General features: G+C 37.5%; 1 protein-coding gene, 1 long non-coding RNA gene, 1 other non-coding gene and 1 pseudogene across 4 annotated transcripts; 3 read left to right on the forward strand and 1 right to left on the reverse strand.

Moving 5' to 3' along the window:
• Positions 1–263: 263 nt before the first annotated feature.
• LOC113900024 lies at positions 264–548 on the reverse strand (annotated as a pseudogene).
• Positions 549–8871: 8323 nt separating this feature from the next.
• On the forward strand, positions 8872–11183 carry LOC113900025. 2 transcript variants are annotated; one of them, XR_003513050.1, is made up of 3 exons: positions 8872–8950; positions 9718–9828; positions 11069–11183. It is a non-coding gene; the product is annotated as an uncharacterized LOC113900025 (long non-coding RNA). The 2 variants fall into 2 exon arrangements; XR_003513051.1 differs by having other exon boundaries at positions 8876–8950; positions 9703–9828.
• On the forward strand, positions 10643–10790 carry LOC113900547. The gene has a single exon (XR_003513185.1). It is a non-coding gene; the product is annotated as a small nucleolar RNA SNORA79 (small nucleolar RNA).
• Positions 11184–14991: 3808 nt separating the features above from the next.
• On the forward strand, positions 14992–23027 carry CCNB1IP1 (cyclin B1 interacting protein 1). Its single transcript, XM_027553436.1, has 4 exons — positions 14992–15731; positions 17270–17602; positions 19735–20068; positions 22026–23027. Exons 2-4 carry the CDS (start codon positions 17306–17308, stop codon positions 22226–22228), a joined length of 834 nt encoding a protein of 277 aa, XP_027409237.1. The 5' UTR covers positions 14992–15731; positions 17270–17305; the 3' UTR covers positions 22229–23027.
• Positions 23028–24534: the final 1507 nt, after the last annotated feature.

The following is a 24534-nucleotide window of genomic DNA, read 5'->3' on the forward strand; positions in this document are numbered from 1 at the left end:
CCGCTTGGGGGCCTCATAACCCAATTCAGACTACTCTCCCGCCCGTCCTTTTTTAATGAAATGCTGAAGCTATGAGAATGGTAATGAACTATGGAGGCCAAGTGAATTTTAGAACGGGTAATTTTTTAGATGGGTGGAGGCGCGCGGGATATCCCAGAAGCTCCATTTCAGACACTGAATTAAAACTCATTTTCTGCGTTTTTAACAACAACCAAGTATTGGTGACTTTCATACAGATTTTTATCCCCCCCCCCTTTTTTTTGAAGTTTTGAAAACTTTTATTTTATATACAAAGAGCTAGTAGTATTTCCGCCTAAGGTTGATGTGCTGGATGAGCCATCTAAGGAAGTTCGTTTAGTCCAACTTAATGAAGCCGATGTCCTTCGCATACTGGCGGAAACACTGGCGGCACATATTGAGGCCGTATTTCCGGATCAGACGGTGCCGGTTTGAGCAGACCCGGCAAGAGCGAGAACCCTGGCCGAATTTTCTCGGATGGCTCCAGTAGAGCTGCTGGTGACCCATGTTGCTTTCTTGGCTGCAACGAGGTAAAAGGCTATCCCCCCTTTTTTAATCCACATATTTATTGGGCACCTTGGCGAGTTTTGGGGATATGGTAGTTCAGCCAAAATACACATGGTTCATGTTTTGGGGACAGGCGTTAATCAAGTAATTACACAAGCAAAAGCAGCAACACTACTATAAGAAGTATACAGTATTTACGGAAGTTGTGTGAACTGTTGGTCGCTCAGTCCTGTCTGACTCTTTGCTATCCCATGGACTATAGCCCTCCAGGCTCCTCTGTCCATGGGATTTTTCCAGGCAAGAATACTGGACTGGGTTGCAATTCTCTTCTCCAAGCAATCTTCCTCACCCAGCGGTTGAACCCATGGGAAAGTAGTACTTCAGGGCTGTATATTGTCACCTTGCTTATTTAACTTATATGCAGAGTACATCATGGGAAATGTCGGGCTAGATGATTCACAACCTGGAATCAAGATTGCTGGGAGAAATATCAACAACCTCAGATACGCAGATGATACCACTCTAATGGCAGAAAGCCAAGAGGAGCCTGGTAGGCTACAGTCCATGGTGGCGGGGAGGGTCGCAAAAGAGTCAGACACTAGTTAGCTACCAAACAACATCAACAGTGCTATGAGCTTTACACATATTTAATTCTCACAACAACCCTGATGTTAGGCAGGTATTATTGTCTGTATTTTACAGTTGAGAAAATTGAACTCTAGAAAAATGTGAGTAATTTATTCAAAGTCGCAGTGTATTGGTTTGCTAGGGCTACCATTACTAAAAACTACAGACTGGATTGCTCAAACAAGAAAATTTTATTTCCTCAAAATTTTGAAGGCTAGAAGCCCAAGATGAAGGTGATGGCAGCATGGATTTCTCTAAGGCCTTTCTTCTTGGATTGCAGGTGACTGTCTTTTTCCGGTATCTTTCTTACTAAGCTTGTTAACTTGAATATTTCCCTGATGGTAAGTTCTACCTTGAGTAGATCTAGACTAACTAACCCAAAAGAATGAAAATTGCAGTAGTCCATCTAAACTAGAATGTGTGTAAATACCTTGAATTAGTCCGTGCTAAAGTATATTAACTCAAAAGGAAGCTTGGTTTAAAAAGTTTAATCTAAGAACTGTGCAAGTAGCATCTTTGGTCCTTAAAGAGACAGGTACCTGAGGGGGTGTGCGGGTGGGGCAGGTTGCATCTTTCCAGCCTTTTAAGGTAAAGGAGGGAGGGAATCATCATTAGCCAATCAGGCTCTGAGGTCACTTCTCAAAGTCACTTCCTGTCTCTCCACTTTCTCTCTTCATTTTGGTGCTGGGCTGGTGAGTGTGCATTTAATCCTGATTCCTAATTGTTTTGAATTTCTCGTCAGTTTGAACCACTGTATCCTTGTGACAGCCTTAATTTCCAGCTAGCCTTGGAGTGTATGTGAGCTACTAAGCGATTAATTTCGGCTGTGTGGAAATTGGAGGAAGGCAGTGAAATGATCTGCCTGGGTTGTTTCCACGTGGGCCTCTTCAGGATCCGGTCTGCCTTCTTTTTCTGAGACAGGGTGACCTAGGAACACTAGACTCTGCTTTACGTACATAGTGTTTCTGCAAAATGACTGGATTCATTTTGCTTGGGGGAAAAGGTACTGTTATTTTCTCATTGCTGTTTTGACTTCTGTCTTTTAGTGAGAGGGTAGATCTTGGAAGAGGAGTTTAGACCAGTCAGCTTTAATTCTCCTGTGTCTGCAGGGCTCAGGTTTTTACTGGGTTTGTGGGAGCTGCATTGGTTGTTGTTTTTGCCCTGGTCTTCGCTCAGAGCAGTTCATCTTGTTGGGAGGACGCTGCAAACTCTGAAGTCAAATGATTTTAACGAGCTTCAGGAGGAGCTCCCAATTTTAATGTCAGCACTGTGGTGATGGTGCCCTCAACAGCTTAGGATGTACTGAAAAAGATGAGGGCCTTAGCTTAGTGCAAGCCTAAATGAAATTCCAACACCACAGTTTACTCCTCCAGTGATGTTAGGTGAGTCAGTGGACCATTCTGAGGCTTAGCTTTTGAAGATCAAAGTATATGAAGTCCAAGCACTAGTGGATGTATAATAAATGTTATACACCTTTTAGAAATAAGCAATAAATATATTCTGGGTATTATTTTTCTCCTACAAAGTTTTGCCCAGTGACCTTGAGTGATATACATTAATATAATATATGAGTTATCCTTACAGGTAGAGGGTGTTGAGCAAGTAAACTCGTATTTTAGCATTGTTGGAAATGTATTGGGGACTGTAAACATGCAAAATAAAAGAGGAAGACTGAATTCCTCCAAAGCTATTTATTTTAAAAAGTCTTAAAAGTCTCAGATCATGTCTTGTGAAACAACTAGTTTTTCAGTTAGAGGTTTTGTTGAGTGGGAGAAAAATTAGTTTTCAGTGGAGATATGCTTTATCTTATTTTATATCTATTTTACATAAGTTAATCTTCACAGAGTTCTAAGAGGTAGGTGGTGTTTGTCCTCATTTTAAGGAAAGGAAATCTGAGGCTTAGAGAAGTTGCATAACTTGCCCCAGGTCACAACAAATGGAGCTAGGAGTCAAATCTAGCTCTGTCCAACTTCATTATCTTAACCATTAAGCTAAGTTGCCTGCCAACTTATTATTAAAACCTTGCTTGTATACCTATAAAATGGAAAAGATAACATAGTACTTGCAAAATGAGTTACTATAAGGACAGTGCTTTATAAATTCTTAATAGGTAAAATATGAAGTTATTCCTTACTGCTGTTTTGACCCAAAGCCCTCAGGTACTATTTTTTTTTTTTTTTTCATTTTTATTTTGCTCCACCAGCAATGGGACTAGGATTGGGTGAAATAGTGTTCTCTTGGGATGAACTGCATGATTATTCAGTGTTTCTGATCTTCCTACTTTTATTTCATATATGCTCTGAGTGGATTCCTCCTGGAGTTCAGTTCAGTCACTCAGTTGTGTCCTACTCTTTGTGACCCCCTAGATTGCAGCATGCCAGGTTTCCCTGTCCATCACCAACTCCCAGAGCTTGCTCAAACTCTTGTCCATCGAATTGGAGATGCCATCCAACCATATCATCCTCTGTCGTCCCCTTCTCCTGCCTTCAATCTTGCCCAGCATCAGGGTCTTTTCTAATGAGTCAGTTCTTCCCATCAGGTGGCCGAAGTATTGGAGCTTCAGCTTCAGCATCAGCCCTTCCAATGAATATTCAGGACTGATTTCCTTTAGGATGGACTGGTTGGATCTCCATGAAGTCCAAGGGACTCTCAAGAGTCTCCTCCAACACCGCAGTTCAAAAGCATCAATTCTTCAGCACTCAGCTTTCTTTATAGTCCAACTACCACATCCATACATGACACTGGAAAAACCATAGCTTTGACTGGATGGACCTTGGTCAGCAAAGTAATATCTATGCTTTTTAATATGCTGTCTAGGTTGGTCATAGCTTTTCTTCCAAGGAGCAAGCATCTTTTAATTTCATGGCTGCAGTTACTTTCTGCAGTGATTTTGGAGTCCCAAATAATAAAGTCTCTAACAATTTCCATTGTTTCCCCATCTATTTGCCATGAAGTGATGGGACCAGATGCCATGATCTTCGTTTTCTGAATGTTGAGCTTTAAGCCAACTTTTTCACTCTCCTCTTTTACTTTCATCAAGAGGCCCTTTAGTTCTTCTTCACTTTCTGCCATAAGGTGTCATCTGCACATCTGAGGCTATAGATATTTCTCCCGGCAATCTTGATTCCAGCTTGTGCTTCATCCAGCCCAGCATTTCACATGATGTACTCTGCATATAAGTTAAATAAGCAGGGTGACAATATACAGCCTTGACATACTCCTTTTCCTATTTGGAACCAGTCTTTTGTTCCATGTCCAGTTCTAACTGTTGCTTCTTGACCTGCATACAGATTTGTCAGGAGGCAGATCAAGTGGTCTGGTATTCCAATCTCTTTAAGAATTTTCCACAGTTTGTTGTGATCCACACAGTCAAAGGCTTTGGCATAGTCAATAAAGCAGAAGTAGATGTTTTTTCTGTAACTCTCTTGCTTTTTTGATGATCCAATGGATGTTGGCAATTTGATCCCTGGTTCCTCTGCCTTTTCTAAATCCAGCTTGAACATCTGGAAGCTCACAGTTCACGTACTGTTGAAGCCTGGCTTGGAGAATTTTGAGCATTACTTTGCTAGTGTGTGAGATGAGTGCAATTGTGCAATAGTTTGAGCATTCTTTGGTATTGCCTTTCTTTGGGATTGGAATGAAAATTGACCTTTTCCAGTTCTGTGGCCACTGCTGAGTTTTCCAAATTTGCTGGCATATGGAGTGCAGCACTTTAACAGCATCACCTTTTAGGTTTTGAAATAGTTCAAAGGCAAAGGAGAAAAGGAAAGATATAAGCATCTGAATGCAGAGTTCAAAGAATAGCAAGGAGAGATAAGAAAGCCTTCCTCAGTGATGAATGCAGAGAAATAGAGGAAAACAATAGAATGGGAAAGACTAGAGATCTCTTCAAGAAAATTAGAGATTCCTTCTCCACTGAGAGGTTAAAACAATCGGAATTTTTAGCTAAAATAACTGACAGTAAGTGGGAAATAAAACTTGAGAATCTGTTCTGGTAGTACAGCCTTAGAGAGCTGTTGCTAAAAGATGACTCTGCCAAGCAATTAGTTTAGCATTTACTTCATATTAGTATTGTTTTCCTTTTGCTTCAGGTTGAAGATGGAATCTACTGAGGAAGGAAAGCCTAGGTCTTCAGCACCACATGTGCCAGCCCAGAAGCAGCAGTGTGAAAACCTCTATAACATCTGGAGTCCCCTAAAAATTAAGGAGACTTTGATTTGGACATTCTCAGTAGGAATGGTTAAAGGCTAATGGGACCATAGAGGCAAGTACTTGAACTTTGACTAAGATATGATGCCTTAAAGTGTTCTGTTTTACATGTGCAAGTGTCTTTTCTATCTAAAAAGACAGGAGGTTCCTTGAATTATCATTGTATCCCATACTGTGGGATACACAGTAGGCACTGAGTAAATTGGAATGGGACTGAGCAAAACTGAGTGATAGTATGATCTTAAAATGGAAGCATCAGCTCATTCAGCATGATCAATCTGTGTTTTGTATCCAGCCTCATGAATCATCTGTTCACACGTAAAATGTACCTTTTGTCCTTTGAAGAACTTATTTCCACAAGAAGCAAAATGAGTGGGTCATTGATTGCCTGTGGGATATTTACAAAATGTTTACTTTAGCTCCCTAAGTAACTCAGTAAATGTACAATGGTCTTCATGTGGTGGAATGACACTTTATGAAGCATAACTAAAATCCTGCACGGAGCATCACACATTGGGAAAGGCATCATGTGCTACCAGGCAGGCTTTGTGCTATGTGCCACGGAAACAAAGACCAGGCCCTTTGCAATCTGGGTTTAGTTTTGTGAGATGAGACAAATAGGCAAGGTATACCTTTAAATCTATAATTATTTTTCCCATAAGAAGTACTTAGATGCAGACTTTTGAGGTGGACAATGTTAAAACTCTTACAATAAGAAATGGTGAAATTTTGCAGTGTCTGAATGCTTCCTATGTTCCCTTAGTTAATCTCACATTTTGCTGATATCCAAAACATTTGGAATAATTAAAGCACTATTCAAGTATAGGATAAGAACAAGTAAAATAACACTTTGATTATATCTCTGAGTTACTTAAAAATTTGTAGTTTATATCAAGCCTTATGAATCATCTGTTCACGTATAAAATGTACCTTTTGTCCTTTGAAGAAGTTATTGCCACAGGAAACAAAATGAGTGGGTCTGTTTCTTTCTGACCTACTGAGCCAGTATGCCATTCTTTTTATTCCCCCACTATGCCATTCTTAATACGTTTTAAAGCAAATTGTCGTTTGCAGTTCTGCTTCTTAGTTCAGGTAGTAAGGGGCATCAGTTCAGTTCAGTTCAGTCACTCAGTTGTGTCCGACTCTTTGTGACCCCATAAACTGCAGCACGCCAGGCCTCCCTGTCCATCACCAACTCCCGGAGTTCACCCAAACTCACGTCCATTAAGTTGGTGATACCATCCAGCCATCTCATCCTCTGTCGTCCCCTTCTCCTGCCCCCAATCCCTCCCAGCGTCAGGGTCTTTTCCAATGAGTCAATTCTTCGCATGAGGTGGCCAAAGAATTGGAGTTTCAGCTTTAGCATCAGTCCTTCCAAAGAACACTGAGGACTATCTCCTTTAGAATGGACTGGTTGGATCTCCTTGCAGTCCAAGGGACTCTCAAGAGTCTTCTCCAACACCACAGTTCAAAAGCATCCTTAGTGAAGTGAAAATATGGAATTTTGACAGAATTGGGCTCATATCCCAGGTCTTAATAGCTACATGGACTTAGGAAATTTATTTAACTTCTCTGAGCCACAAAATTTCCTTATAAATATGGGAAAAAAACTTCTGTTGTAAAGTTTGAAATGATTTCAGTAGTTCTTGACAGATTATAGGTAGGACTTTAAGAATGATAACTGCTACTTCCTTTTTTGTCAGCTTACGTTTATTCATACCCACTGTTTAAGGCACTGCTCTTCAACAGAACTTGAATGTTCTATATTTGTACTGTCCAGTTTGATAGCCAGCCATACGAGGTTACTGAGCAATTAAAATGTAACTGAGGAATTTAACTTTTAGTTTAGTTTAATTTAAATTTAGGCTGTAATAGGTGTTAACTATTGGACAGTGCAGTTATTCTTTTAGAGATATAGTTCATGTGTTACGTTATGTTAGTTTCAGGTGTACAACATAATGATTCAGTATTTGTATATATTGATATTAGGACATGATTACTACAATACATCTAGTTAAGATCCATCACCACATCTAGTTAAAAATTTTTTCCTCTTATGATGAGAACTTTCAAGATTACTCTCTTAGCAACTTTCAGATACATAGCAAATACTCTTCTAAATGCAATTTTGAGACTCATTCAAGACCTACTATTTTTTATTCATGAAGCCTTCCTTGACCAATGATTCTTCTAAATATAACTTGGCTCTCTCTCCGACTTGTTTGGTACTTACCATGGACATTAATTTTTTCGTGTGTTGTCTTTCTAGCTAGGTTGTATTTGAGATTATGGAGTTTTAAATTTCCCCATTGCCTCATGAAAAGGAACATGAAAAAAATATAATTGTAATATTGTAGTTAATGATTTTATATGATCATTAAATATAATAGAAAGAAATTTTAACTAGTAATTAAGTGAAGAGTAGGGAATAATATAAAGGTTGCTTTCTGGATGAGCTTTGTGTCTAGTCTGTTTCACCTAAAAATTCAGATTACACTCAACCTCTGGAAGAACAAATTGAGGCTTCTTTCTTATACTGCCATCTCTTGGCCAACTTGTGCTCCAAGTGATGCTTATTCAATTTTGCTATGTCAAGGGAAGGTTTTCTTTAGTTTATTGTGATAAATACTTTAACAGAAGTAGAGGTTAAATATAATTGACACTGGCTCAAATGAAATTGAAAGATACTTTGAAAAAAAAAAACAAACTATTTTAGATTGCCTTCTCATTTATCTGATACTTAGCAGTTCTTGAAAGTGAAAGTCGGTCAGTTGTGTCTGACTCTTTGCGACCCCATGGACTGTGAATTTTCCAGGCCAGAATATTGGAATGGGTAGCCTTTCCCTTCTCCAGGGGATCTTCCCAACCCAGAGATCAAACCCAGGTCTCCTGCATTGCAGGTGGATTCTTTATGAACTGAGCTATCAGGGAAGCCCTACCGGTTCTTAGCTCCTTCCATTTTTTAATTTATTTTTTCTTTAAAGGATTTTGTGAACTTAATGATTGTGGTCACCCTGTGGTTACAAGTGTTTTCTGTAATCACATACCCTGTGAACTTGGAGAGACTGGCAGTAACTCATACCATTTATGCCCCATCTCCCTGAATTTGTTCCCATGGCTGCCATACTTTGGTTGCAGCCATCACGGGGCTTCTTCTATTTGCATACCTATTCTCTTTTTGACTGTTGACTTTTATTAATGTAACCTTTCAGAGATTGGTTAGACTTACTGTATAGTTTTACCCAAACTTTTAAATTTATACAAATAGCAGAGCTTGTACAGAAGTCTTGCCCTAGTCTGATAATGAGTTTGGGCATTTGATGACGTTTTCCAAAATAGATGGGTCCATTTATATTGCTGAATGGAGATTCAAATAAAGAATGAATAGTTTTCTTTGAGTTAATTTTCCTTGAGGCTTTATGGGTGTGACTTGGTGTGGAGTAGGCTGGTGTGCATTCAAGTCTTGTAGTCATAACCTTTGTATATTTGTTTATTATTTAATTTTTTATTTTCCAGAGATGTCAGATGCTTGATAGATCCTGTAGTTCAACTTGATTCCTAGAGAGAAGCTGTTCATATGATATCAGAAGTAAGTGTAAAAAAAACCTTCATTTTTACCTCATTTGAGTTTCTAACCACCTCGCAAGTTTGGAGATTGAGTTTTCTTAGTGGTTGAAATTTGGTAATTGAAGGGGCTCAGTGCTAACCTCGAGAGAGTTTGAGATAGAACTTGGGTCAAGAATCCTTAATCCAAAAATTCAAACACTACAGAGAAAACGCTGATAACTGGTATAATTCTGTTAACCACTTAACTTGACAGTATTAAACGAGTCACTATTTTGTTCATTTATACACAAGATTAAGAGAACCCCAGAGTTGGTTAAATCAATTTTAAAATCAAGATGATAAAATGCAATACTATGTAATCACTAAAAATTATGGTACCAGTTTATCTTTCTTGAAATGGAAGAGTATTTATGATATATTAATCTAAAAGAAGTTACAGAGCAATATGTATAATCCTTTTTCTGCTTAAACAGTTTTATGTGCTTATGTTTACTTGAGAAATCATTTGAAAGGATATATTCCAATACTAGGGATTATTGTCTTTAGTATTGGGTTCTATGGATGATCTTGTTAACCAGTATTTTCTGACTTTGTTACATTCATCTATAATTTAAAGTTATTTAAAGCAGTCTAGATAGGACAGGCTTGTATTCTTGTACTTGCAAGTTTCAGCAGAGAATGGGGCAACGTATGAGTGTGAAATATAGGAAATACAAATATTTAAAAGCAGTGTTAAAGTAACATCAGCACTTGAAATAATTTTTTAGCTTTCAGTTCTATCTTTTGCAGAAATGAAATTTCAGGAAACTAGACTGGAGTCTCACTTCTTTCCCAGACCGGAACTCTTGGGAGCTGTAATCCTGGATATACAGTAGATAATAATAGCGTTTTTGTTTTATGGTAAGGCTTATGTTGAAATTGAAAAGCTTTGATATACATATCAATCTGTGGAAACAGCTTAGTGACTTCATAGCTAGCTTTTAAGGTGCTACAAATTTTATTTTTTAAAAAGCCAACTGAAGATGTTGAAAGGTGGCATAGCATAGTAGCTATACATGGCTTCTGAAGTCAGACTTGGTTCAAACCCACTCTCTATCACTTAAGCAGCTATGCAACCCTGGCAAGTTTCTTAATATCTCAATGTCGTAGGGTCTTTATATTTTAAAAGGTGATAATAATAGTACCTGACTCAAAGGAATAATACTTGACTTAGAAGATTAAATTAGATAATAAATGTGTGGGGCTTAGAACATTATTAACATATGGTAAGTGCTCAATATATGTTAGCTATTTTATTACTGGAGTCCATGTGTATATTTATCTTAGACTTTGTACTACCTAGCAATTTCTGACATATGCATAATAGTTATGAGAAATTCCTTGTTTTTATTGCTTATGTGCATCTTTCTGGCAGTTGGGCTATGCCTCATTATCTTTACCCTTAGTACAGAGTCTAATTTAGTTCTAGTGTTAGGCAAAGTATGGTAATAAGGCCTATAGTGTATATCCCAATATCATTGTTTCAATAACATTTTCTTAATTAATCTTTTTTTTGACACTAATTTATTTATCATCTAATTCCTTTTTTTGTCTGTCTGCTAGCTGGACCAGTTGATACTTAATGGTTCTTCTAGTTCTCAACTAACCCTTTAAAAATTTAGAAATGATAGTGATGTTTCTTAAAACATTTATTGAAGTGATTGGAGATAATCTTTGATGGCTGTTCCTCTCACTGCTTGGAGCCTTAAGTAGTGGGATTTTAGTCCATCATATATCTAAACTGACTTGTCTTCACTCAGGGCACCATGGGGACGGGTTGGCTGTCCGTTAGTGCCTTCTGATTTTTGCGGAGTCAAACAATTGTGAAGCAGGTGGTGACTCTAGATTAAGAATTATACTTGGGATTAAAAAACTCCATTAATTCGAAAACATGAGGATCTAATATATAGAGAACCGCCTGATTGCAACAGATTTGAATAGCACTGATCTAGGACTATGAAAGGAAGCACTCTAGTCATTTGATTCTAGGAGTTATTGAAACATACTCTGAAATCATTCATGTTTAAATTTTAAATGGTTTACTCAATTTTCTATTGAGTAGTTATTCACCTTTCTATTAAAAATATCTTTTTCTCTGCAGTATGAAGGTGGATGATTCTTCAAATTAAAGGTGGACACTGACTTTTCTCACCAGAAATGGTTTATAAGAAATCAACTTGCAAAAATTTAGAGGCAATAAAAGAAAGAGTAAAATATTTTCTTCTATCATTGTTTGATTCTTTGCTAGATTGTAAGCTCCATGAAAGCAGGATAACTTGCTTATCTGCAATGCCTGACCCAGAATAGATACTCAAGAAATACTTGAAGTTAATTAAAATCTCCATAGAATTTTTTTTTTTTAATCTCTGGAAATGATAACCATTTTAATGGCATTTCAACAAGATTACATGGAATACTTGGGACTTAAATTTTGACTTGATAAACTATGTGGATAGCAATGAGCCTTAATAATAACTTCTGTTATAATATGAAACCTATTCTTTAGAAACCTATAATATGAAACCTATTCTTCTGTTAAAGCAAATATAAACATCAAATTAGATTTAGAGTAGATGATGCTGACTACCTGAGATTCAAACATAATAGGAAGATTATTATTTCTGAAGCTCTTAGAGAAATGTGGTACATAATATAGCCAGTAAGTACTTATAATATCTAAACAAGATCAATATCAAACTTCATGGTAAAATACCAGTTAAATGGTATATGATAATGAATGCACAAATTGTGCTGTCAGAGTTTATCCAGACTTTTTATGTTAGGAAGAATGGATTGCTACTGCTACTGCTAAGTCACTTCAGTCGTGTCCGACTCTGCAACCCCATAGACGGCAGCCCACCAGGCTGCCCCGTCCCTGGGATTCTCCAGGCAAGAACACTGGAGTGGGTTGCCATTTCCTTCTCTAATGCATGAAAGTGAAAGGTGAAAGAGAAGTCGCTCAGTCGTGTCCGACTCAGCGATCCCATGGACTGCAGCCCACCTGGCTCCTCCATCCATGGGATTTTCCAGGCAAGAGTACTGGAGTGGGGTGCCATTGCCTTCTCCAAAGAATGGATTAAAGATCTGTAAATTGAAAGCAAAACTTCAAGCCTATATAAAAGCAAAGAATATGGCACTGTGACATTGGATTAGCCATAAGACAAAAGAAAAGACTGATAAATTTGTATACACTAAAATTCAAACTTAAGTTTGCATGCCATGTAACTGACAAAGGCTCCATTTAAATCAAGAAAATGATCAAAGGATATGAATGAACAATTCATAGATGAGGATCCCTGAGTAGTCACATGAAAAGATGCTTAATCTAACTACTAATAAAATAACTTTACATTAAAACAACACTGAGATTCCATTTCACTGCCATCAGATGGGCAAAAATTGAAACAGAACAAATGAACTCTGACACTTAAACATGTTGTCAAGGTTGGAGTTGCTGGTAGCAGTGAAATTAATTTATTACTTTGGAGAAGGTTTGGCAACATCATTTTTTTTGAAGATGATTATACCCAATCTTTGGGTATTCTTAAGGAGTTCTTGACGTGTGTACTCAAAGAAATGGGCACAGAAAGTTTATTGCAGTAAAATATTTTTAGTTGTAAAAGCCTGGAACCAATGTCCATTAGAAGAATGAGTAAATAAATTGTGGTTTGTAGAATTCGGCTGTTAAAATGAATTAATATAAGGTATGTGTATTAACTTTACACTTCAAAAAAAAAGACTTAAAAATGGCCAACTGATATGTATTGTGTGAGATTTAGTAGTTTGAGAACATGAAAACAAAGTTTGATGTATGTACATATTAAAAACCTGTATGAGAATGATAACCCCCCAAATCTGGCTTGTTTACCTCTGGAGAGGTAAAAGGAAAATGGATTGAATAGCTGTTAACTTGTTACCTCATTAAAAAACATCAAACTTGAGAAGAGTTTGGGTTTATTAGATTGAATAATGGTCATTCTCCACATATTTTTTATATGCTTAATATTTAATAATAAAAGCCCATCTATTTTTAGTACTTTATTTATTCATTTAACATCAAAAACATTTTGTATTGGGGTATAGCCGATTACCAATGTGTGGTAGTTTCAGGTGAACAGTGAAGGGACTCAGCCATAAATATACATGTATCCCCCCAACTGCCTCCCACACAGACTGGCACATAACATCGAACAGAGTTCCGTGTGCTATATGATAGGTCTTTGTTGGTTATCCATTTAAACTGTAGCACTGTGTACATGACCTTCCTAAAGTCCATAACTATCCCTTCCTCCCAGGAACCATAAGTTTGAAAAACCAATATTTTAAAATGCTCTTTTTAGTGGTCAGGTCTCTGTATCCCAGCCTTAACTGATTTCAGTGGTTTCATCCTCAGGAGCACCTTAGAAATGAGCCACAGAAGGGTTTTTCTGTGCCATGAGAGAACAGGACACATGCCACCAAAAAACAGGTTAAGTCTATTTCCTGGTATTCCAGACTAGTGGGATATTATATTAAGAGTTTGTAGCTCCCCCCACTTTTTCCTATCTGGCAAAACATCCCCGTCGTTCCCCCCCACCAAATGTGTGTATATGTGTGTAGGTATATCTATCTGTGTACATACACACACACACACACACACACGATTCATATAGGCTTTTAGCCAAATAGGTTGGAAATTGGAAACTGACTTTAAAAATGGTGTGGGTTACACCAAGCTTTGGGGAAACAATGAAATTGAAGAAGCAGGAAGGGATCATATTGTAGCACAAAGGTAACTTGGCTAGACTCAAAGTTAGGTCAAATGTGAATGCTTTGTGTTTTATAACTTGACATGAGAGTGTACCTTTTTATTGTACTTCAATATTTCTACATTTGGCATAGTTAAAACCAGAAAATGCACAAAAGGCTCAGATAACCAAAACATGTTGGGGATTACATGGTTTACATATGGAAACCATGATTTTCTTCAAACCCGTTTTGTAACTCTAGATTGAATTTCTATTTTGAACTCTCAGAAGACATTTTAGGAAAAGTATACAAAGGCCAAGATGACCTTGATTACTGTGAACCAGTTACAGATAGACAAAAAACTAGAGAAAGCTGTTCAATCAGAGTAGGTTTTTGTCTGAAGGAGAAAGGTTTAATATATAGATTCACAACCTATAAGGGGGTTTGCAGGGCTTAGTGTCCCCGTTGTGTTGCTGATTTATTGGATTGTTTCTGTTACTAATTCATACTAGTGTCACATCTTCAGGAAAGGTGGCTACAAAAGTCAGCATTAGGCTTATATTCTTAAGACCCCTGGAGCTCTCAGCTTAATTTCTAATATGAATTCTAATAGATTCATAGATTGAGCAGAAAGTCATACAGTAAGTACAGAAGAGAAAATGTAATAGGTAAAAGTATTAGGATAAAATGGGTGCAAACATTTAAACAATTATTAATCCAAGCAGGCCCAGGAATGTACACACGTGGATGATCTCAGAAAAGCTGTGAAACCTAACCCTATTGCTTAAGAGCTGTATGAACGTTCATATTGCAGATTCTAAATCAAGTTCTTTAGATCAGATCAGATCAGATCAGTCGCTCAGTCCTGTCCAACTCTTTGCGACCCCATGAATCGCAGCCCGCCAGGCCTCCCTGTCTATCACCAACTCCCGGAGTTCACTGTGACATCCATCGAGTCAGTGATGCCATCCAGCCATCTCATCCTCTGTCGTCCCCTTCTCCTCCTGCCCCCAATCCCTCCCAGCATCAGAGTCTTTTCCAATGAGTCAACTCTTTGCATCAGGTGGCCAAAGTACTGGAGTTTCAGCTTTAGCATCATTCCTTCCAAAGAAATCAGGGCTGATCTCCTTCAGAATGGACTCGTTGGATCTCCTTGCAGTCCAAGGGACTCTCAAGAGTCTTCTCCAACACCACAGTTCAAAAGCATCAATTCTTCGGCACTCAGCCTTCTTCACAGTCCAACTCTCACATCCATACATGACCACTGGAAAAACCATAGCCTTGACTAGATGGACCTTTGTTGGCAAAGTAATGTCTCTGCTTTTGAATATGCTATCTAGGTTGGTCATAACTTTCCTTCCAAGGAGTAAGTTCTTTATATAGAGGATGTGAAAAACTGGAAAGATGTCTATCTCAAGATGGATTAAAAAACGGCAGAAAATACAACAGAGGTGGTAGGTGTCAAATTATAGATATCACACAATTTGGGAGACTTTCCTGAAATACAAAGCCTTGTTGCCCAGCCGGTACTCCCTAAAATTTCCCAGAACAAACACCTGCGTGTACTCACTCCTGCTGTTAGCTTCTCAACTGTCCCCACTCTACTCTGACCTCAAATGATAGGCTGAGGACAGCTAGGAGAGAGGGGCTTGGTGGGCTACAGTCCATGCGAGTCACAAAGAGACACGACTAGCGACTAAATAACAGCTTGTGCCAGTCGAGGGCTGAAAACCGCACACAAGGACAGTATCTGCGAGGCTCCCAAGTGGGACACCTAGACCAGCCTCAGTCAGATTCACTCAAAGACACGCGCGCCTGGGGGTGCAACGCCCATAGTCTAGGAGCCAGAGGCCTCGGGTCCCAGGATCCTGAGCTGCGTGACTTGGCGCCCACCACCCGTAAGGCTTTGCGACCCCGCGCATGCGCCCTAAGACGTAGTGGCGTCGCCAGTGGAGAATCCTCGCTTGTCGTCGTCGTCGTCGTCGTGGAGTTAAGGCAGCAACGGTGTTTTCCCGCGCTTTTCTTGGGAGTCTCAGGTTAGATTTTAAGAACAATTTTTTAATTAATCTTGTTAGTATTTTCTTTTGAGAGCGCTGCGAGTTTGAAGTTTCCGTGAGTCTAATCTTCAAAACTTGGTCCTCGCTAAATTGGACGGCTCACTAAATTGACTCGTTCCCCGACCTTGTGGAAAATTTTGAACTAGCTGCACCTCTCGCTCTGCCTGGTGCAGATCCCCTGGAGAAGGGAATGGCCACCCACTCCAGTATTCTTGCCTGGGAAATCCCATGGACAGAGGAGCTTGGCGGTTGCAAAGAGTCAAGACTGAGCAACTAACACTGGCTCTGCCTGGTAAGGGACTCAGGTTCCAAACTGTTCCGAGCTCTTCTTCTTCCCGTCTGCACTCTACCCTGCTGGAGCGACGAAGGCCTTTAACTGCGGCCGCCAGGTACCTGTGGAGACTCCTTCAGCAGGGACATTTGGGGTAAAACATGTCGGAGCGTCCTTGTCCTACCCCTGTGACCCAGGCAACTGTCTTGACAGAATTTATCCGTTTCTAAATGTGACCATCTTCCCTTGGTGTATAATTGGTGTGTCACTATTATTTTATACAAAGTGTTAGCCGCTCAGTCGTGTCTGACTCTGCAACCCCTTGGACAGTAGGCCCACCAAGCTCCTGTGTCTGTGGAATTCCCCAGGCAAGAATACTGGAGTGGATAGCCATTCCCTTCTCCAGGGGATCTTCCCGACCCAGGGGTCAAACGCGGGTCTCCTGCATTGCAGGCAGATTCTTTACTGTCTGAGGCACAAGAGAAGACCTATTTTATACAATAATGGCTAATTTTGATATGTTCAGGATATTGCTGCCTAGTTGAAAAATAATGGAATAGAAGCATAGCATTGAATAGTATTTACATTAATAGGTGAGTTGTTTAATTGGTGATAAAGTTTGCTTTTATATAGATTTTCAGGCTTCATCATGTCAACTACTTGAATGAATTAGGTTAGTTTCTATTTAATAGTATAGGTTACTAGTTAAGGCAACACAGTTAAACAATCTGAGGAATCAGCATATATGAAAACCTAAAAATGTAACTTAAAATACTTTGCATTAAAGAATGGCTAAAATTAGTGCCTGGACTTTTTATATCTGCCAGGTGTGAGAAGTGATACTAAAATATTCTAGCAAACTATGAATGGGTAATACATTTGGATTTTTGTTTAGGTATTGAGAAATGGCAAAAGGCACTAATTTAATTTTTATCTGTACTTTGTAAATGTTCCTAAACTTTTTTTTTTTGCATGAACATATTATTTTTAACTTATAAGTGAGATATGGAACTACCTGTGTCTTTAACTTTTTCGTTAAAAAAATTTTTCATGGCCTTAGCAGTGGTTTGCACAAAGAAGGAGCACAATATTGTTGGGTGGCTGAAATCAATATTATGTATTGATTGTAATACAAAAGCATAATAAAAGGTATATTATTTTGTCTTAGTAAAATAACATGTTTCAATTTATTTTTATTTATTTATTTAATTTTACTGCAAATTGACTTTCATTTATCCCTTTTTAGGATTCTTTTCAGCATCTGGAGACTTTATTATCTATTATGTCTTTGTGTGAAGACATGCTGCTTTGTAATTATCGCAAGTGTCGTGTCAAACTCTCTGGTTATGCATGGGTCACTGCCTGCTCTCATATATTCTGTGATCAGCATGGTAGTGGTGAGTTTAGTCGTTCACCAGCTATCTGCCCTGCCTGCAACAGTACTCTTTCTGGAAAGCTAGATATTGTCCGCACAGAACTCAGTCCATCAGAGGAATATAAAGCCATGGTATTGGCGGGACTTAGACCAGAGATTGTGTTGGACATCAGCTCCCGAGCGTTGGCCTTCTGGACATACCAGGTTAGTGCTTAGGCTAGTTTCTTTGGAGAGTATGCTTTGAGGCGTATGTGAATGCTTCTAAAGTTTTTCCTTCACTGTGTTTGTATTTGTTTTTTAATAAATGTATGGAAAAATGTTCTTTTTAATTTTCTTTTTTGCAAAAGTAATATGTTTAGTGTTGAAAATCCAAAAGGAAGAAAATAAAAATAATCCATAATTCCATCACTCAGAGATAACCAGTCTTGATACTTATGTTTGTATATTACTAGATTTTCCTGGGTATAAATATATATTTATATATATTTTGTCTATACAAACCTAGAATAATACCACAGATACCATTTTTGTGGCCAGGTAAATTGACAATAGATTATGCCTGTTATGAGTATTTTATTAAATATTTAAAAATTAGCCATTCTATAATCATAATTTTAATGGTTATAATGTATCATAATTTATTTCCAAGTTATTAAAATGCTGGGATGAGTACTGTTATCATTAAATTCATATCCTTAATTTTTTGCTAACTTTAAATACCTGAAAGTGAAACATTTCAAAGTTTAAAAAATTGTAGTACTAAAAGTTGCCCTCCAGTTAGATCTTGTCAGTTTGTGTTCCCTTAAGAAATGTAGGCAGGTGCTTGTTCACCATACTTTCTGCTCACCAATTAGATATGATTACAGTAGAATCTCATTGCTCTCTAAATATGCATTTGTTGGATGGCCTTTAGATGAATACATTTTCCTGTATTTTAAGTATATTTTTCTTTTATTAGTTATCTGTTTTATTTTATTTCATTTGCTGTAGATTTCCCCCCACTGATTTTTAAGAATTCTCTCTATACATATACTTAACTCAGATGTTGCAAGAAATTTTTTTCACTTTTGTTAGTCTTCCTTGATTTTTTTGACATACAGAGGTTTAAAATTTTTGTGTGTTTGATGAAATCATAAAATCATAATTTTAATGATTGAATTGTATCATAAATTGTAAGTTATTTAAAAAATGCTATAATGAGCATTCTTATCTTCAAATTCATATCCTTATTTCCTTTTTTGATTTCTGCCTTTGGCTTCTTTTTAGAAAGGCTTATCTGTGGAAAACTTTAATCAGGTCCTTGAGTATAATAGTGTTATATCTTATATATGCAATTATAATAATGCTTCTAAAAGGTCTGTTTGTCATCTGTCACATAAATATTTTCATTATATTTTTCTAGGTAAAATGTTCCTCTTCTATGCTCCTATATCTTCTTATGCTTACTTTGTTGTATTATTTACACTATATCGTAGTTACTTATATATTTGCTTATCTTTTCTAGTTAGGAGAGTTCTTTAGGTCATGTTTTGATTCCTGTGTATCTTTGGGTCCTCAGTGGCCATCATAGTTACTGGTCTTAAGTCTCAGTAATACTTATTGACTGAAATGAATAGACACTCTGTCTTAAAGTAGATCCCAGTTTGGGGGGTAGTATTGATTGAACATGAACATGTGGTATTGTTATAAAGTCTATCCTTAAAGTCATTGTGACCTTAGTATTTTGCTGGCTATTTCCCAGAGACTGCTCTTAGTCACTTGCCTGTTGGCCTTTCCAACTTGGCCTCTTACTTCCACAAATCCAGCAAGAGAGAGAGTATGCTAGTAAGAGAAACTGTATTCTTATGTAATGTACTGATGAAGCGATATCCTGTCATTTTTCCTGTAATCTAGTCACAGGTCCTGTCTAGATCAAGGGGAGGATATAAGTGTTAGAAGGCAGGGATAATTGGGAACTGTTTTATAAAATGTTCTCCACACTATGGATTACTTGAAATATTAGTGTTAGATTTCTTGGAACCTTTGGTCTACATGTCACTTGTTGAGGTTAAACAAATATTCACATTTTTTGTTGGTGTAATGGTCATTCTTTGAGAGTATTCCTCCATTTTTTTCTATGCATTTAGTGACATAGTGTATTATTTTCTATAATAATTATTCTTTTGTACATCCTAATTTCTTCTTAATCTGGTTCTAAAATTTAAAGTAATAACAAATAAAAAAAATAAAGTAATAACATTCCAGTACGTGTGTCTTTCTTTTCTTTCTGTGTTTGTATAAAGTTAAAATAAGCAACTTTGCATTTATTACCTTAAATCTTTTCTCTCTTGGGACAGGTACACCAGGAGCGTCTCTATCAAGAATACAATTTCAGCAAGGCAGAGGGCCATCTGAAACAGATGGAGAAGATATATACTCAGCAAATACAGAGCAAGGATGTAGAATTGACCTCTATGAAAGGGGAGGTCACCTCCATGAAGAAAGTGCTAGAAGAGTATAAGAAAAAGTTCAGTGACATTTCTGAGAAACTTATGGAGCGAAATCGCCAGTATCAAAAGCTCCAAGGTCTCTATGATAGCCTTAGGCTACGAAATATCACTATTGCTAACCAAGATAGTACTCTTGAACCATCTATGATTGCACAGTCTGGTGTTTTTGGCTTCCCATTAGGTAAGAAAGGACATGTAATATCCAGTATCAGTTCTTTAAATTAGTGATGTTTCACACTGTACCCTGCATAGTTCCATGCAGTTAGTGGAGACTCCAGAGGCCTAGAGTGGTAGTATTAGTGGTAGGCTCTAGGTTCTTCATCTATGTCTCAGTCAGCACATCCTTACTTTTATCTGTTTTATTTGCTTACATTTTTAACTACATCTTCAATTTATTTGAATAGAGTAAATAATTCCAAAATTAAAGCTGGCAAATTTCCACTTCAAATGAAAAGCTATTTAGTTGCAGTAATAATAATAATATTAGCTTCCATTTATTAATTCCTTACTAAGTATTAGAAACTTATAATTTCACATGTATTTGTGAAATTTATAAATTTGTGTCATTTATAAAACTTTATGAGGTAGGTGTTTATTATCATGCCTATATTACAGATGAGAAAGCTGAGGAACAGAGAGGTTAAGTAAATTAGTCAAGGTCACAGAGCTGTCTTCAGAGCCCATACTCTTAACTATTTGAGGTCCTGTGAGAAGACCATGTTTTAGTTTCTTTCACATGACAATACTGATTGCACAGTTCTTAAGTTATTATTGGTTGTTCTTCTGTTTATTCATTCATAAATTTATCAAATATTTATTAAGCATGTTTCATGTGCCAGACTGCTGGAAAAAAATTTGGGCAATGGGGATGTAAGGATTATCCAGATAAGATTTCTGCCTCCTGGAAATACACAGTCTAGCTTTTTTCTACTTGTCAGATGGCAGAGAATCTCTTCCTGAGTTCTCTCCTTTATACCACTCTTGATATAACAGAATCTAATAGTTTTTACTATGCTATTAATATGCTTTTTTGACACACAAAAAAGTGAAAATTCTTGAGATGAACTTTTATTTGAGCTGGATTTTTATAAAACCTCTTTTTTTGAATTTTATTGTTGAGAAGATGATATCCTAGAAAAGGCATGAAGTAATGAGATGAAGAATATCATAGGAGAATTGAAACAAGTTTCAACTTAGCTTTCAGTTAATCATATGATTTAGTCAATCAAAGTATTATTGTGTATGGGCATTATAGGTATTCTTATTTTTTCCTTGTGACTATCCACATTTATTTCAATTTCTTCCATTTTTGCCAGTGCTTACCTATTCCTTTTTTTGCACACACTTATCTTTTTCCTTTCACCTCTTGCTACCATTGTTGGCTTGAAGTAGATATAGTCAACATTCTCCTTTAGTTATATAACTAAAGCCAAGGATGGGTTCAGTGAAAGTCACTCAGTTGTGTCTGACTCTTGGCAACTCCATGGACTATACAGTTCATGGAATTATCTAGGCTAGAATATTGGAGTGGGTAACCTTCTCCAGGGGATCTTCCCAACCCAGGGATTGAACCCAGGTTTCCCGCATTGCGGGTGGATTCTTTACCAGCTAAGCCTCAAGGGAAGCCCCATTGGAAGCTGTTAAATGTTTATCAGATCTATTGTATAATTTTTCTTAAGGGTGTGCTAATTGATCTTGGGACGTGAATATGTGCCTGGTTTTCATGGTAGTCATATATTTTCCAGAGCACTTACGGAAATTGTAAAAAAGAAATTTGTTCTTAAAGAACCTGGGACAAAAGACACACACACATGAATATATATGATATTCCTTGGATGTAGATTAATAGATAATAAAATTATGATACTGTAAATTCTAGCTCTACAAAAGTATTTCACTGTGTTAAATTACTTTTGGTGATGAGGTAATGGGTATCACTGGAAACTGCACACAGAAGCAGGTAAGATATCTATACTGTGGTAAGGGGAGGAGGCCATCTTTTCTTTATCCAAGGTGTATGTTTTACGCAGGTCATAAGTGTTGAGTTCTGTTAAAATATTATTGAATGACTTTGTTTTTTGATCCAGAAGATCTGTAAGGAAATAGATACTTAAGTTCTTCCCTTATTTTTCTTCTAGGGAACAACTCCAAGTTTCCTTTGGACGGAACACCAGTTCGAAATCGGGGTGGTGGAGATGGAGATTTTCAGTTCAGACCATTTTTTGTGGGTTCTCCCACAGCACCTGAACCTGCCAACAGTTTTTTCAGTTTTGCCTCCCCAAATAATGAATTAGAGCAGCAGCCAGTCTCTAGCAGGGCTTTTAAAGTAAAAAGAATTTAGTTGACCTCACAGAATTTTCTCTGTTCTCTTTCAGTGATTTCATTTAGTAAATAATCTTTGTTTTATATAGGAGTCACCAGCCTTTTGTGTTTGTACTGAGTCTTCAAAATTGTCTTTACGTTTCCAACTTATAAGAGATTAAGTGGCAGTGGGTGGGGGGTGGCTTCAGGTTTCCTTTTCAGTTTCTTTTATTTGAGGCATAAGCATTTTAAACTCAACTTTAGGGTAAACTGTTGAGTTTTCAGTGGTAGCAAAAAGCTTACAATAATTTTTGGTGTTTGTAGATCACCGTTTGTTTATGTTTGAGCTATTTCTGGCTGAGCAATATGTTTAAGTATACTGCATAAGCACCTCTGTTTTATGTCTACATGTCAGTTTGGGTTCTGGTGTACATATGTTTCTTTACATTTTTTTTTTGTTGCCATATTTGACAGTATGTTTATGTGAACATTTTGGTTTCAGGAATGAGTGAGCCTGTAGCTTGTTATTTGGAAACATACATTTATTTGTATATACTTAATGTATTTGCCCATGTATGAACTTGATTGGAGGTGTCATATCATTGAATGAAGGTACAATTTGATGCATGTATGTTTAGTTCCTATTTCTATTTAAGAGTAATTCACATTGATAAAGTTATGTTGAAAGTTGACTTTTTGGCATTTGAGATAAAATTACTTCTTTTTTGCTAGCTGTTGCCCTGGATCTACTTATTTAGGAATGTACTTCTACTGCAGAAAACTTGCCAATATGTTGTTGATCTCAAGATTATAGTAATTAAAATACTTTTAATGATTTATTCCTTGTTTTTCTTTATTAAATAGTGGTCATTTCTGACTATTATCACAGTATAATATAGAACCAATAAAGAAATTTGAAGGATACTTTCAGTAACTTTACATCATATTAGAGGCAAGACTTGAAATCATACTGGTTGAGGAGGCAGAACATCAAGGTTCTAGTTATTTTTTCCCCCATATATTAGTTGTACAAGTTTAAGTTTAAACTTTTGGGGCCTTTGTTTCTATGTCTGTGATATAAGGGGTTGAATTAAATTATCCTTACAGCCTTTTCTAACTCTTAAATTTTGTGATTTATTGTTACTGGCTTGGGAAGAACTGCCATGGAATTACCTAAATTCCAAGTTCCATTGTTTTTTAGGTAGTAAAAGTCATACTGAAATCATTTGAGTGTATTTTATATTTAGTCATTGTAGTTCAGTTCAGTCGCTCAGTCGTGTCCAACTCTTTGCGATGCCATGAATCGCAGCACATCAGGCCTCCCTGTCCATCACCATCTCCCGGAGCTCACTCAAACTCACGTCCATCGAATCCTCTGTCATCCCCTTCTCCTCCTGCCCCCAATCCTTCCCAGCATCAGAGTCTTTTCCAGTGAGTCAACTCTTCGCATCAGGTGGCCAAAGTACTGGAGTTTCAGCTTTAGCATCATTTCTTCCAAAGAACACCCAGGATTGATCTCTAGAATGGACTGGTTGGATCTCCTTGCAGTCCAAGGGACTCTCAAGAGTCTTCTCCAACACCACAGTTCAAAAGCAGCAATTCTTCAGCGATCAGCCTTCTTCACAGTCCAACTCTCACATCCATACATGACCACTGGAAAAACCATAGCCTTGACTAGATGGACCTTTGTTGGCAAAGTAATGTCTCTGCTTTTGAATATGCTGTTTAGGTTGGTCATAACTTTCCTTCCAAGGAATAAGCGTCTTTTAATTTCATGGCTGCAGTCACCATCTGCAGTGATTTTGGAACCCCACAGCATAAAGTCTGACACTGTTTCCACTGTTTCCCCATCTATTTCCCATGAAGTGATGGGACCGGATGCCATGATCTTCGTTTTCTGAATGTTGAGCTTTAAGCCAACTTTTTCAGTCTCCTCTTTCACTTTCATCAAGAGGCTTTTGAGTTCCTCTTCACTTTCTGCCAGAAGGGTGGTGTCATCTGCATATCTGAGGTTATTGATATTTCTCCCAGAAATCTTGATTCCAGCTTGTGTTTCTTCCAGTCCAGCGTTTCTCATGATGTACTCTGCATATAAGTTAAATAAGCAGGGTGACAGTATACAGCCTTGATGTACTCCTTTTCCTATTTGGAACCAGTCTGTTGTTCCATGTTCAGTTCTAACTGTTGCTTCCTGACCTGCATATAGGTTTCTCAAGAGGCAGATCAGGTGGTCTGGTATTCCCATCTCTAAGGCAAGTAAATACCCTTGCTTTACCTAATTTAATAGCAACCAAGTAACATTTTCTTCTTTAAGGATATAGAATATCAAATCTCTTAAAAAATAAT

The sequence above is a fragment of the Bos indicus x Bos taurus genome, chromosome 10 (assembly GCF_003369695.1).
Source record: "Bos indicus x Bos taurus breed Angus x Brahman F1 hybrid chromosome 10, Bos_hybrid_MaternalHap_v2.0, whole genome shotgun sequence".
Lineage (NCBI taxonomy): Eukaryota > Metazoa > Chordata > Mammalia > Artiodactyla > Bovidae > Bos > Bos indicus x Bos taurus.